This window comes from Chroicocephalus ridibundus, chromosome 2, assembly GCF_963924245.1.
Source record: "Chroicocephalus ridibundus chromosome 2, bChrRid1.1, whole genome shotgun sequence".
Lineage (NCBI taxonomy): Eukaryota > Metazoa > Chordata > Aves > Charadriiformes > Laridae > Chroicocephalus > Chroicocephalus ridibundus.
Window position 1 is genome coordinate 30855539 of NC_086285.1, and position 15740 is coordinate 30871278.

Genomic DNA, 15740 nt, shown 5'->3' on the forward strand with positions numbered 1-15740 from the left:
TCCACAGACACCAGTTTTACTCTAGGACAGCTTGAATAGTGTTGCTTCGGTTTACAGCAGCATAAGTGTGTGTAGGGATTATGGTACAATAATAACTATATAAATATCAAATGATTAACAATATTTGATACTGTGGACAGTTGATAGATATAAAGTTGAATCCTGTGAGACAGAGATTTAACTACTGGAACAATATAAAGTTCACTACTCAATACTAAAAACCCCTACCTTAGAATTAGTATTTACCCTCTTGGGTTTTTTCCTCGAGTTCATCAGGATAAATTGTGAATATGGACTTTCCACTTCAATTAATTTACAGAACATTAGGCCCCTGGTATTTATACTGTGTGCAGTGGTGTGGTATCTGAGTTATAGTCAATAGTTATACCAAATGCTATTCAATTATTCTTTTCACTGGATATTATGCCGAATTTCTTTGAGGGCAAAATATAAGATTCACTGACCAAAAAAAAAATCATTTATTTATGAGGGATATGGTTGAGAGCCCACGAGTAGTGAGGAAATCAAATTCTTTTCATTTGCTTGCAAGCCCACTTAAGCAACTCAGCAGAATACAGTGTGGAGAGAAAAGAGGATAGAAGAGGACTATTTCAGTTTGACTTTGATGGCTTTGTGAGATACTGAGCCCTTTAAACTTCAGGCCAAATAAAAATTCCAGGTACCTGGTGCCTTGCAACATCATGCCCTTTATTTGTGGGGATGTAGGGCCTGGTACCATGGTGCTGCAGAAAATAAGGAGGTTTCCAGATGGCTCTAAAGGAAGCTGGATGTGATACTTAAAACTTGGGTCTCAGTCTTGCTTTATCTGGACTTTGGTTCTTAACAGTAATTTTTGTATGTGAATCACAGGTTTCGTTTCCGCTGGTGGGTGTCTGCTCAGCATCTTTCAAATGGTGCATCTATAGAACGGGGCTGATCTTAAGACCTATAGCATGAGCAGAAAATTCCTTAGTTATAGTGAGACTAACCTCAGCTTTCAAAATTAAATTGGGCAATATTTATGTAAACATTTGGTCCCTCCACATTGCAGCTACTAACCAAGGTGTTCTGCAGCGGAAGATTAGGGCCTTGCTTTACAAAATTGCAACTTTGAAGCAATGCTTTATGTTTGTGAAGTCAGATAAAGGGCCACTGGCCTAACCGCTTTGCAGATATGGAAGATTTCTTAGCTTAGTGCCCACCAAATATGCCCGAAAGACAGAATCAGATCCAACAAGAAATTAAGGTTACAGCTGAAAGCTGAGCTGTTTCTCAGGGAATAAGACAAGCCTTGATCTTTTGCTCAGTAATCTTTTAATGGGCAAAAGAAACATTGTTTCTTTCCCTGTCATGTAATTTATTTCCAGGATTCAAAAGAGGGAGTAGTGACTGGGTGACCTTGTCTTGCATAAAACAGAGCTTCAAACGGAGCTAAACTGTTTCTAGGGAGCCTGGCTGGTCTTTTCACAATACTCCTGCATTGCTTTGGGATACCCAGACTCCCCAGGCACAGATTTATTCTGCACTCTAATTGGAAATGCCTAGGAAAGGTGACAATATGAGAGATTTATAACTAATTGCAATTACTAAAGTGTAAATTCTGTAATATCTCACTAACATATAACATTCCCATGTTTCTATCTAGTAAGCAAGATAAATCTGTGAATGAGTACTTCAGTGCACATCGGTCTTGTTGACTAAACATCACACATTGAGAGTTTGCCATTATGGGAAGAAAATTACTTATTAGAATAATGGTTTCGAAAGTAGCCTACGGGGCTGGCATCCTTCAGATTAATGTATTTGTTTCAGATAAATTAAAATAGGGCTTCATATTATGAAATCAGGGCTAGGTGCACTAATGGTGACAATCTGTATATGCAATCCATAGAGGCGCTTAATTTTGGACACCAACAAGAGATGTACATGGCAGTTGTGGACGAATGTTTGTACATAGTCTGTACACATATAATATTTCTGCTTACCTAATTCACACATGGGTATGTTTGAAAATATATCCATGTATCATTTTCCTTCTTTTACAGAATTATAGTGACTTTCATACGTATTTTTCAAATGCCACCGTAGCCCACTTGCACTGGAAGACAGATCAGTATTCAAACTGTCAACAAAGAAGACTGATGTTGCTCATAAGTCCCTATTATCTGAAAGATTTGACGTGGACTTGAGTTGGGATACAGCTGTGAGCAATGCCACTTAACTGTCTCATCACCTGGTGGTTCAGCTACCCATGAGAGCATGGAGATCAAATTATGCTGAAAAGTAACTATAAATGTGGGTGCTAATTGTGATGCTACAGTGATAAACAAAGTATCAGCTCTGGATGACACATTATTAAATGTAACTAAGCGCAGCACTGAGTCCAGCTGTACCAGTGCAGCCATGATTGTATCAGAGCTTTGAACCTCGCACACTGCACAGTGCTAGGGAAGAGGTTAGCTGTGTAATACACCTCCTAACATTACCTCTCACCCCAGCAAATCTACTTGATTAACGAGCTACCGACACCTTATTAGATTATTGTGCATCACCACTGCACACGCATCCTCTAAAACTTCGTATGCTGATTTCTAGGCTTATCATTTCCTTACGAGTCAGTACTTTTGAGAGCAAGTTGTGTTGTATTACAGCTGGCTGACTCATAAAATCACATGGCACATGAAGATCTGAGCTTATACTTCTTTAATATTTTTCACACTGTAATGAAACAAAAGTGTTTGACATAAGCAAGAGACACATTCACATGCTCTAAGACGGCCAGAAGTGGGGTATGGAGTAGCCATGGAGTTATGGAAGAGCCTAGTCCTTGTGCCTGCTCTGCCTTACAGGGAGCAGAATCCCAAACTCCAGATGAGTGTCCTTATTCCCACAATATATTGCCATGTGCCTTACAGCAGCCTTCCAGTACATAAAGGGGGCCCACAGGAAAGATGTGGAGGGACATTTTATCAGAGAGTGTAGTGATAGGATGAGGGGTAGCGGTTTTAAATTGAAAGAGGGTAGATTTAGATAAGATATTAGGAAGAAATTCTTCACTGTGAGGGTGGCGAGGCACTGGAACAGGTTGCCCAGAGAAGCTGTGGATGCCCCATCCCTGAAGGTGTTCAAGGCCAGGCTGGATGGGGCTTTGAGCAGCCTGGTCTAGTGGGAGGTGTCCCTGCCCATGGCAGGGGGGCTGGAACTAGGTGATCTTTAATGTCCCTTCCAACCCAGTTCCATGACTCTATGATATAACCATTGTGACTTCAGTGAATGAATGTGAATTCTCTTTGTCTGACTCTCTAGTTAGCAACTCCATTAACTGCCGCCTTTTTTTATCAGATTGTGCTTCTAAGGCTAAAGCATGTCAGATGCCTGGAAGCATTTCTGTTTTCGGTGAGAACTTCTGTTAACATGACACAATCCCTTTAAAATGCAGACACGCACTCAGCAAATTTGATAAGCCCTGAGATGAATTTAGATGCACAAAGATGGTGAAGCAGTCTAATCCTTCCTACAGAAGATAATGTTTAAACAAATTTATTTCATTCAACGGAACACCTGGGCAAGATTATTTAATATAGTTTTTGCATTTAATTATCTCCACTAAAGGGGCACTTGCCATATTTCCAAATCTGATTATTTTCTTTCATATTAATTATATTGAGATCCTCAAAGGAAACCTGGAGAGAAATAATAAAAAAAAAGGGCTCTTAATTAACCTGAGCCACCAGAAGTCATCTTTTGGAATAGGGAAGCTGGGGTATGGGACTGAAAATAAATAGTACTTTAAAAATCAGACTCTCTACATGAATAATGAAGAATAGCTGTGAAAACCTGAAAAGGATTCTGTATGAATGCATTGTTGCTAGGCATTAATATCAGAAAGGCACACTTACACATTAAACCAGAGAAAAGACAAAAATAGAAAAATAATTCTGCGAAGAACTCAATATGATCAAAATTATTGGCAGAAGTCAAGGAAGTGTAAAATTATGATATACCCAGAGAACAATACAGCCCAGAGTCAGCCTCTCAGTTCTTTTCTTCTCTTCTTTTGCTCTTATGGGGCTGGCATAAACAAAGCTATTCCTTTTGGGAAGAATTTATTCCCCAATATATTTCTGGCAAGCAATCTTACCAAGAGTGCTCTCACTGCACAATCCAATTACCCTTGTACTCGCAAGAGGGAATACTGTATATGAAAATAGGAGACCCTCTTCTCCCCACCACAACTGGAATGGCAAAAAAAAAAAAAGGGTTTGGATGTTTTTTTTCTAGATAGCAAATTTACAGGCTATGGCAACTTATGCACGAGTAATTGGACCACTGTTTTTTTGCAGAATCAGTACTACATGAAAGGATATTTGCAACATGGGTTTGCACAGGATGAATCTAATTGTATCTATGTACCATCTAAAAGTTTCTTCGGTTGCCTAGGTACAGGCAAGAGGGGAATTGTGCCCGTTTTGGGCAATTATTTAGTATTGCACTTCTAGGCTTCTTTTGTTCAATCATTTAACATGTTACTTTGCTCTTTGAAAGACTAGATACAGTCTCGCAAACATCACATTACATGTCTTAATCTTTTCAAGAAGCCAGACAGCACCTCATACAATCAGTAACAGATTTGCCTTGTATTTTACTCCCTCTGGGAACTGTATGTTCCACGCTCTGTAGGTGTGAAAAGGGATCACAGCCACTTTTCCAGCAAAAGTACTTTTGCCTTTTATTCCATCAAGCAATTACACAAATATTAATTTCCAGTCAACGTGAATTCAGCTACAGACCATATTACTGCTTCATCTAGGTGACAAATTAAGCTGGTTTATGCCACTGCAAAACTAATTCAAAGTCAGAACTCACCGTTGAAGACAGAGTTGTTGTTTGTTTCCTTAGTTTTTCAAAAGGCATGAGGTTTATTTCACTTTTCTGTAGAAGCTTTACATAGGTGTTTATACTATCCTTTGATCACTATTGGTCAATCAAACTCACCTGACAAACTTCCCTTGAGCTCAATTGTGGCATTGAAAGTGTGTGCCTTCTCTGGGAAACACTTAAAATCATAGAATGGTTAGAGTTGGAAGGGACATTAAAGATACCTAGTTCCAGCCCCCCTGCCATGGGCAGGGACACCTCCCACTAGACCAGGCTGCTCAAAGCCCCATCCAGCCTGGCCTTGAACACTTCCAGGGATGGGGCACCCACAGCTCCTCTGGGCAACCTGTTCCATTGCCTCACCACCCTCATGGGAAAGAATTTCTTCCTAATATCTAATCTAAATCTGCCCTTTTTCAGTTTAAAATCATTACCCCTTGTCCTATCAGTAAACCCCCTGGTAAAGAGTCCCTCTCCACCTCTTCTGTAGGCCCCCTTTAAGCACTGGAAGACATGCCTGTGAGAGACAGGAAAGAATGGGGCGAGAGGAAATGTTTTCTGATCATCTACGTTTGCATTCTTACAACCGAAGACATTTTCACAACTGACCTGGAATATATGGCTATTTTATTTGTCATGGAATGGTATTCAAGCCATTCCCAGAGGTGGCACGCTGGATGAGGTGGCAGCATGGAACTCATTCTTCCCGCTTTCCCATCTGCCAAGTGGCAGTGGGTTCGGTATGTCTCTCTCGAATCACCCTTAAATGTCGGTGTGGTGATATTCACGTTTCATGGTGACTTTAAAGATGAAGGTGAATAGAAACTAGAGATTCGGAGGGCAGTGAAGAGGAAGGGAGGGAGGTCAGTCAGATGGCAAGCGCAGTGCCATCCTGGAAACGGGTGGCAGGGCCACCGAACGGCATGGCCCGCTGCCGGCCTCCGTGAGAAGGCGGGCTCCGTGGCCTGCGTAGGGATCAGCCCCGGTACCTGCCGGCCCCGTGGCTGCCAGTCTGCCGGCGGTGGGCTCGGGGCCAGGGACCCCCCGGGCCCGCTTTCCCTCACCCACCGCCGCCAGGCCCCGCGGGCGCCCCCGGCCGACCGACGGAAGGACGCTGCCGGCAGCCCCGGCCCTGCCCCGCTGCCCCTCACCGGCACCCGGGAGGGGCTTCCACCCGCCCTGGCGGGCCGCGGGGGGCGGCTAGGCTAGGCGAGGCGGGGGGGAGGCCGGCGCTGAAGCGGGGGTGAGGAGGAGGAGGAGTGGTAAAGAACGGCGAGGGGAGAAGCGAGGGGGGCGTGAAGGAGCGGGGGGTGAAAGGGAGTGAGCGGAGAGGAGGCGGCCGCGGGGAGCGGACCGAGCTGCCCGAGCCAGCGGCTGCCGGGCGGGCGAGGCGCCCGGGTCATGGCGCGGCGGGACGGCGGCGGCCGGGCTTTGCCCCGCCTGCTGCTCTGGCTGGCGCTGTGGGGGCTGCGGGGCGGCAGCGGGGCCGGCGCTCTGCTCGCCGGCGGGGCGGCCCTGCCCTTCGCCGCGGGCCCGCCGGCGGCCTGCAGCCCGCGCTGTCAGCACGGCGGGCTCTGCCTGGCCAACGGCACCTGCCTCTGCTCCAAGGGCTACGAGGGCGAGCGCTGCCAGCACGGTAACGGCCCGGCCTCGCACCGCGGCGGGGGGAGGGTGCCGGTGCGGGTGGCGGCGGGGTCCCGTCGGCGGGGAGTCGCCACAGCCCGCGGCCGTGGGGACGTGCGTGGTGGTCCTTGGGGACGTGGCTTGGCCTGGACAGGGCTGGGCGTGGGTGTGAGCCCTGGGAGCTGCCGGCCTGCCTGCAAGGCATCCCTCCGGGAAGGTGTGAGGAGCTCGGGTCTGGGTACGGTGAGAGGCGGCGGTGGTCAGGTGCTGGGGAGGACACAGACAAGGTGGGGTGGAAGAAGAGGGGTAGAGACACCCGTTTTCTGGTGAGGCGTGGCAATGACAGCCAACTGATAGAGCACAACCAAGAGCCAGCTCCTCTATGAGGACGCTCACGTAGGTGAGTAGACCCGGCCGATGGAAATGGCTGTGTGGTCGGTAGGTTGCGTTCTACCATTTGCACATTGGGTAGACATCCACTGACTGGATAGGCTTCTGCATCTGCTTCCTTCTATCATTTTCTCTGTGCATGTTTTAATACTCGCCTGAGTAAGGAAAGGTGCTTTTTGAGGTTGGACAGCTTTCAGAACCTGATGCACAGAATCATTCGTACATCCCATTTCCATGGTGGGAGGCTATAAAGCTGGGGTGAACTGAAGTTTGTTCCTGTTGGTTTCCCCTGGGAGACAAAGTATCTTTGAAACTGTCACCAGTATGCAAAAGTATACGCTGGCAAGAAGAGTTTCAGTTTAAACCCTGTTTAATATAACAAGCCCAATTTCTAATTCCTTTCTTCAAAAGTTTTAACTACAGAGCATTGGGGCTAATAATTGCTAAAAAACACTATCAGGAGAAGTTCTTTTGCCTTACATCTTGTCCTGCGTGAAGAGGTAATATAGTTTGTACGGTAGTTGTTTTATTTCTCAATTTCCTTCATCTAAAATGTGTTCTTTTTTATTTTTTTTTTAAACTCTGAAATGTGATGCTGAAAACTTCATTCAGGACCGTAATCATTCATGGAACATTGTTTTATTTAGAAGCTAAGGCTAGCAGGTGGTGACAAATGATGTGCAGCTAATGCGCTGCATATTGGGGATGAATAACTCTGCAGTTTGCACTGTTACAAACAACTCTTGGACCCTAGGGTTTAGAGAAGGTGTGAACGATTGTCAGAGATGCATATCCATTTTTGAACCAGAGAGGTGAACTGTTTGGTATTGTTAAAGGAACCACTGAATGCCAGTTCTGATAAGGTCATCAATACAGAAAAAAAGTTGGATAAATGAAGCTTCATCTCATGTTCTGTCAAGAAAACTCACTGAGATAAGTTAACTTTTTTCTTCTTTGTGCAAGTGGTATCGAATTTAAGTATTAAATCTTCACGTCAGGGCTGCTTTCTGACTCTGTGTACGTGACTTCACAGTGAAATTCAGATATCACTGCCAGTATCTTCTAGCATAAATAGGTAAAGTAAACTTTATAAGACTATGTGAAATAACACAGAAATAGAGGTTTTCTTAAATTGACAGCTCTTATATGGCATTTCCAATGTGCCGAGTGCTGAATGGTCCTTTCACATGTGTCTGTGTCCTTTATTTGCATGCAAATACTCATTCTACAGATACTAATGTGAAAAATCGTCTAATCTTCAGTTGGTTTGCTTATGAGTGCAATGAGCATCTGAGAGCAAAATCAGTGTGGTGTTATTCACTGCTCATCTTTTCCCTTTTCTTCCCTCTGTTTCAGACTTCTCACCCATCCAGTCAAAGGATAAAGCAATATGATGTAGAGAACTCCTCTCACACCTGCAGTTAATTCAGATGAGACTCTCTGAAACACATGGGTTTCTAAAATCTGTGTGTGAATAAACAAATGTCTTCTCAGACACCAGGACTGATTCAAGAATGATTTATGAGTAGCAAGGAGAGCTATGTGATAAGTAATTTATTTTCAATCTGACTGGATTTACACAGAATTTTGCAAAATTAAGATTTTTATTTGTGCCTTATCCAACTTGTCCAAGCTGTCAGCATTGAAAAAGTTGCAGGGTCTGTGATGATCATAGATGCTTTTCTCCCAACAGATAATTACAGTTATGACAAACAAACAGTTGCATTTATCTCAGGTGATTTCTAAACAAACACTGTACACTTCAGAAAGGTTTCTGAGAGGCAAACTGAGGCAAAAAAAAAAAAGGAGAAGAAAGTGCTGACTTATTTCTGGAGACATTTTAGAGAATAGGTGTGATGAAACAAGCACGTAGTTTTTCTGGAGAGATATGTAGGAATCCAGTAAAGAGTTAAGTATGATGTTACATCTTAAGAATCGGAAGGTGCCACTGAAGCTGCAGAATTTTTTATTAAGTCATTTCTTCTTATCACCTCTTTTCTCACCTGTCATTTCGTGACTTCAATTATCAAAAGCTTCTTTGGCAGTCCAGCTGTGTTCCTTTGTTCCTTTTCAGTATGGTGCTCTCTTCTCTCTATTCTGTCTAGGGTCCAAAAGCTTCCTTAGTTTTGAGTGTTTAAAAGCTTAAAATGGTGGAGTGCTCTCTATTCAGGGAAACTATTTCACCTGATTGGCAGTGTGGGATGGTAGGGCAGATATATCTTAGGAAATGTGAAGGCAAACTGAGTGCTCGGAGACTAAAATAAAGCAAATTTTTTTTATGTGCTTAAGTAGTAATTTTGATAAGCTTTACCAGTATTTATCCAAGATTGGTTTGTTATCTGTCTTACAGCCACATGTTATCCAAAATGCAAAAATGGTGGGGAGTGCCTCAGACCTGGAAAATGCAGATGCCCACCTGGCTATGGGGGTAGATACTGTCATAAAGGTGAGTAAAACCCAAACAAGTGGTAGTTTGGAAAGACAAGAAGTTTGAAAACATACAAAATTAATTTGGACCTCCTCGAGTCCAGGATCTAATGCACTTGAAATAATGACCTTAATTCCTTAGATCTCTGACCTTACTGTCAAAAAATGTACGGCCTAGAGGATCTGCGTGCTTGCAGGAGAAGGGGGTGGAGTATATGTACTGAAATGTGTTGGGAGAATCTGAGAGAATTTTGTCCCTTGTAAAATACCTTCTTTATGTGTTATGTAAATATTCTGTTTAGCTCTATAACAGACTCTTTCTAAATAGTTCAACGAGCTGACTTGTATAGACACACGTTTCTATAGTAGGTGGCTGAAACTTTTGTGTAGTATTTGCAAGATGTAATATTGAGGGTAAGTCACTGAAGATGTGCATGGCAATGTATTGTTGATAGGTGACGGGAGATGACAGAGATGAGGAGTAGCAAAGACCAGTTTTTATGGTTTTGTGAAGCCTATTGACTATATGCATGGATTGGAAAAGGCAATCCAAAAAAACATTGTTATGAACTGATTAGACTATTTATGATAAATTGAGTTCTGGGATAAAAGGGGAAGCAAACTTGAAATAGTTTGAGGGGAAAATGGTATTCTCAGAGACTGAAGGAAAAAAAAGCGTTGTTTTCCTTTCAGAGGAGAAGTCTGAAACTGGCACTTAAAAAGTTCTAAAAGTTCTTTTTGCATAGATGCTGATAAATTAGTCGGGCAGTCATCACTGTGCTGAGAACTTAATAAGCATTCTGTCTGACTGTGGTCACAGCAGCTAGCAACACCTCACAGGATTCTCAATTTATGTTTGATGTTTATTCTGTGGGCATTTTCTTTATTTCCTTCAAATGTGAAATAGCTACAGGAGTTTACTTGGAGCGTAACCTCGTTGGTACTTGGGGAAGGACCATGGCTATCTTCTGCAGCTCTCTGGAGTCTTCTTGTCGGGTTGTCTGGGGTGGGGTTTGTTTGGGTTTTTTTGTTGTTTAATTTTTTAATAAAGCTGTATTTGGTATTTTGTGAAGAAAGCATGGTCCTAGTGTACCTAACATAGTAACGTATATCTAAGTTTGCAGAAGTTTGAACTGTAGCTCTGGTATGTTGACTGAAGGGGAATTCAACTGCCAGTGATAATAATTTTATATCAAAATTGTTAACATTGTAGAGGAATAAGAAAGAGAAGGAAGTGTCTTCTAATGAAGATCTGTATAACACAGTGCTGCTATGTAATGCGTTGGGAAATAACTATTCATTTAAGTAGACATAACAGTCTCGACAGCAATGAGGTAAACTGGAGCATGGTCAGCATCATTTTCCAGCAATAAGATTTTTTAAAAAAAATTTCTTAAAAGCCAACTGAAAGTGTAGGTTTGTGGGGTGTGTACAGAAGAGGGAACTTGACCTTCTCAGAAGAGCCTGAATTAGAAGTAAGGTGAGAGGTACTGCTTAAATAGGCAAAGCAGAGTGAGGGTTCAGTTTATGCTAATAACTACAAGTCTAGAATTGTATTTGTATCTGGCTAAAAGTCCTACTTGTATTCATTATCATGTTATCCCTGTAAGGCAAGGGACAGCCTTGTGTTCACCTTTAAGGGGCAGTACTGTGGCATATGGAGCTTGGATATACAAAACTGCATTGCGGCGCAATGTGCTGTTACAGAATCACACAGAATCACGGAATGGTTGAGGTTGGAAGGGATCTCTGGAGGTCATCTTGTCCAACCCCCTGCTCAAGAAGGGACACCTAGAGCCAGTTGCCAAGGTCCATGTCCAGATAGCTTTTGAGCGTCTCCAAGGATGGAGACTTCACAACTTCCCTGGGTAACCTGTGCCAGTGCTTGGTCACCCTCACAGTGAAGCCCTGCTGACTATTTCTGATGATTCTCTTGTCCTTAATGTGCCTAGAAATGGTTTCCAGGATCAAGTGTTCCATTACCTTACCAGGGACTGAGGTGAGGCCGACCAGCCTATAGTTCCCTGGGTCCTCCTTGCTCTTCTTGGAAGATTGGATTGACATTTGCTTTCCTCCAGTCTTCAGGCACTTCTCCCACTTACCACAATCAATCGAATACAATCAATATTAAATACGTTAACTTATGCTGTGTGCCAAAGAAATACGCAAACAAGCTTTGAAGAGCTTTTCTAGCTGTGCTGGAGTTGACTTGCATGTCCTTGCATGTTCAGCATTTGTGCCAAAAATCTGTTAGCTGAACTCATGCCCAAAATTTGCAGTAAAACAGAGATTTGGACTTTTTGGTACCAAGTATCAAGCAGACATCCTTATAATGAGGGATATCCTCATTATATCCCTCATTTTATATATAAGGATATAAGATATCCATATAATGAGGGATAGTTGTTTCTCTTCAAATCAGTGAAGGTGTTGTGTATGTTTACATTCATGCTTGTGAAAGGATGTGCTTGATTGTGCAGAACAGTAATTATGCCGTATTTCAAAGACGGTCCACACCACAGTTGATACCAATCATATGTTGTGGCACAAATAATGCTTTATTAATGAGGCCTTCAGGGCTTTGACATGTAGAACAATTCTGGAATGAGGAGGCTGACTTAGATAGTTGGTGTTTGGGAAGGCACCACTCGACTATAGTCATTTGCCAAAGTAATATCCCTATCTCTTCTTCCTCCTCTTATGTGTAGGTCATATCAGATAAAGAAATAAGTGAATCCTTGACCACATGTTATTGACTTATCAGCTGTGATTTGGCAAGATTGATAAGAATGTGCCTGTTAGGAGTTACTGTGGTGTAGCTGATGAACAGCTGGTTCACAGTTGGGGAGGGGAGGAGCTGTGCCATAGCGATAATCGTGTTTGTTTGTTGGTACTCTCAGGCTAAAAGCTCAACAAGCTTTTAAGCACATGCTTAGTTTTAACTGCATTTTGAGTTGGCATTTGCAGACGTGGTTGTGTCATACACATTCGCTCCTTATAGAACTGTGCCTTGCTCTGAATAGTTGAAATTTCAGTCTTTGCAGATGTGATAAAACAAGCAGTTGATGATAGACCAGCTGTTTAAAGATAATTAGTTGAAGCCCTATGCTGCTTTTGAAATGCTCTGTGTATGCTGTTCTTCTGCAGTAAGCTGTGAAGGAGGCTGTCAAAATGGTGGCGAATGCATCTCTGTCAATGGAGTTGTGAAGTGCCTTTGTGCTTCTGGCTGGACAGGATCAAGATGCCAAGAAGGTGGGTATCTACATTCATGTGCTTTTTTTGTACCACGGGTGACTTGAATGCTAAAGTCTCTAGGGCCTCTAAACAAGTCCTGATGGCAGCCTGATGAGAGGGCACTAGAAATAAAAATAATTTACTAGACTCATCACTGGAGCAGTCTCGGTTGTTTATCCCTGCATTCTTGAGAAGAGAATTCTTACTCATTTGGTTTGTACAAAAAGCAGTATACAACCCACAAACCAAACTAAACCCTGTCTTTCTCCTTGGAGAAAAGTTTGAAGGAACTGTTCTCTCAGTCAAGATGCCTGTATTACTTTGCTATTAAATGAGGATAATAAGGTGACATTATCATGGCATGGGTCATTCACAGTACCTTGCGTATTTACATAATGAAAATATTTATATTTAATAAAAATATAACTGCAGTAACAAAAACATTTTAAAATGATTAAGAGGCTAACTATGGAAATGTCATTGCATTACTATTGAAATGAAGGACCTGCATTATTGCTACATACTCCGAGAAAATAGTGTCAATTTTGCATTAAAGTGTAACATTTAAACTAAAATTCTTAACACAGTACTATGTATTTTTTTCCATTTACGTGGTCCTGGAAATGCCTTTAGAGTTATACCAGTTGATTATCTGGCCTGGAAGAAGATGTGTTTTGCCATTTTGATTTGTATCATCCTGAATCCTTCATTCTGTCAGAATTCTTTTGTATCAGTTTTATAAATCCTGCTGACTTACCCATTCTTTTCTTCTAGCAATTTGTCCTCAAGGTTGTCGGAATAATGGAGCTTGTGTGGCTCCTGGGATTTGTAGCTGTCCAGCTGGATGGGTTGGTGGAGCATGTCACTTAGGTAAATGACTTCTGACGTTTTTCGTTTATCCTTTTCTGTACTTGTTTGATTTACCAATACAGTGTTCAAATCTTCAGTGCCTAACAAAGCTGCTAGGAAAGTATCTTGGAATAGTAAACGAGAGCTGCTTCTGCATGCTGGGGATCTTACAAGTATGCATAAGGAATAGTTAGCTTTTTAATTTGGTCAGAAAGACAGAACTTTTCCACCTTAAGTAAATTCAGATTCAGATTTTGGTTGTCACCAAATTCATTACTTAGTATGTTTTGTCAGTATTTCTGAAATTCTTTCTATAAGCCGAGACCCCAGTATAAAAGAACTGAAAATGGCTGTTACAGAAACACTATCAGTACTGATGTGGGTTAGAAGCTTCATTAAATTTTATGGACATGGAAAACTGAAACTTGCTTCTCACTTTGCGGCTGTCACCAGAATTAACTCTAGGTGCTCTTAAAAGAGTAAGAGGAAGCCATCTGTAATCAGAGTTAGTACTGACTGACATTCTTGCTGAACAACCACTTGCATTTTCCCAAATTTTGATTCACAAAAGCAGATGGTGATTATAAAGACTTTAACCTACCCTTCTCTGGCGGGGCCTTGTATGCTCGTAACAGCACTGCCCTGATGCTAAAAGCAAGAATCCTGAGATTGTCAAAAGGAAAGTTTTTCCGTTTGCTTTCTGGGAAACAGAGAAGCTCATTTAAGCATTGCTGTTGAATTCAATATCGTAGGTGCAAGGTCTCCGTATTAATTTATCTGCATCTGAAATTTTTGTGTGGCTGTGGGAATCCAGTTCAGGTAGTGTTAGTTCTTCTGCAATATATTTAGTCAAAGAAACATTAATAAATAATACTTTATCATTCCCATTTGACCAGCAAAATGCTTATCCTTTGTATTCAGCAGTGTATCGAGATAGAGGGTGATATTAAAAGGTAAGAATGGGAGATGCAAAGAACTTACAAAATGTATAGCTCCGTTCCCTGCACCAGGGAATGTAGAAGTGTTCAAGTCCTTAATGTGAAACTGTTCCTGAACTAACTAGATCTGTATCCAGTTTGACTTCTGTTGGTACAGATGCTCAAAAGCAAACCACAGCCCCTGGCTTGTTACCTGAACTGGTGTGTAGCTGGGGGACAACTGAAGCTGTGCCTGCTCAGTCCTCCGCTGCCCTTCTTTTGGGGGAGGGGGAGAACAGAAGGGCAGTGTGTGAGCATCATCGAGTATGTGGCAACTGTTTCCTCATGGATGTGGATCCAAGAACCGGCTTGAATAAATTTCAGTAGGAATTTTTATTGTTCTCTCGCTATCGTGGAGGCATCCATCTCAAAAATAGCCTGTGCCTTAAAGAACAATAGAAATGATAGTATTTTAAAGGGGGAATGGAGCATAAGTAAGACTAGACGTACTGTGGCTGTTTTCCAGTGAAGGCCATGATGCCATAAATTGAGAGGCATTGCTTTTCAGTTCTTCCATTATGCTTTTATTTATACTGTCCCAGTGCGATCACCAGGGAACAATTCTGCTAGCACAGGGAGACAAAGAAGAAAAATGATCCTATGTTGTGCTGCAGACATACTATGTATCTGGTGTCTCATTTCAGCTGTATGTAAACTACCTTGTCAACATGGAGGAAAATGCATAGCTCCAAACGTGTGCAGATGTCGACTGCCGTACTCTGGCCTGCAGTGTACAAAGAAAAGGAAGGAATGAAGAAAATCCAGTAAAGTTGAGCTGTCTTTTCTTCATGTAACTCTTCGTACAGAGATGAAGTCTGCAGCAGTGCGGGGACCTTAAAACAAAACGTGGCAACCAATTAATTTCAGATAACTTTTTGTCTTCAGTATATTAAGTAAGTGCTTTTCTGTATGAAAGAAAATTATAGCTGACTGTAACAAAACTGTTATAAGTATCCAAGTGTGTGTAGTGTATGGCACATGTTTTCTTCTGTTCTCATTTTTCTTCTAAGCAGAAGTGTTATGTCTTGGTTGATACAGCTGACCTTGAAATAAAATTTACTCTTCAAATAAAGCACTTCAGATCTGTGCTCTTCTTTTTGATTTTTCCCCCCTTTGACTATAATTATTGCATTATATTAATGATGTGTTTTTAAAAAGCACATGAAATAAAACGTCCTTAATTCAGATCATCAGAAGTGGGTGTTAGTTCAAGTATAATTTACCTTCCATAAGATTACACAGTTACAAGAGGAAACTTGCAGAGTTTGCATCTTTCTGGAACATCAGCAAAGTGCAAAGCATCTTATTAAAATCCTGGTTATCGCTTTATGTGTGCTTCCTGCCCCTCCCCCCCAATCAAAT

The 15740-nt window shown here is 42.1% G+C and overlaps 1 protein-coding gene across 1 annotated transcript; it reads left to right on the plus strand.

Annotated features, from left to right (window-relative positions):
* The first annotated feature begins 6189 nt into the window (after positions 1–6189).
* On the plus strand, positions 6190–15453 carry LOC134510596 (von Willebrand factor D and EGF domain-containing protein-like). The gene is made up of 5 exons (XM_063323893.1): positions 6190–6514; positions 9242–9337; positions 12466–12570; positions 13327–13422; positions 15023–15453. The coding sequence occupies exons 1-5, from the start codon at positions 6280–6282 to the stop codon at positions 15130–15132; spliced, it is 642 nt and encodes a 213-aa protein (XP_063179963.1). The 5' UTR covers positions 6190–6279; the 3' UTR covers positions 15133–15453.
* The last annotated feature ends 287 nt before the right edge of the window (positions 15454–15740 follow it).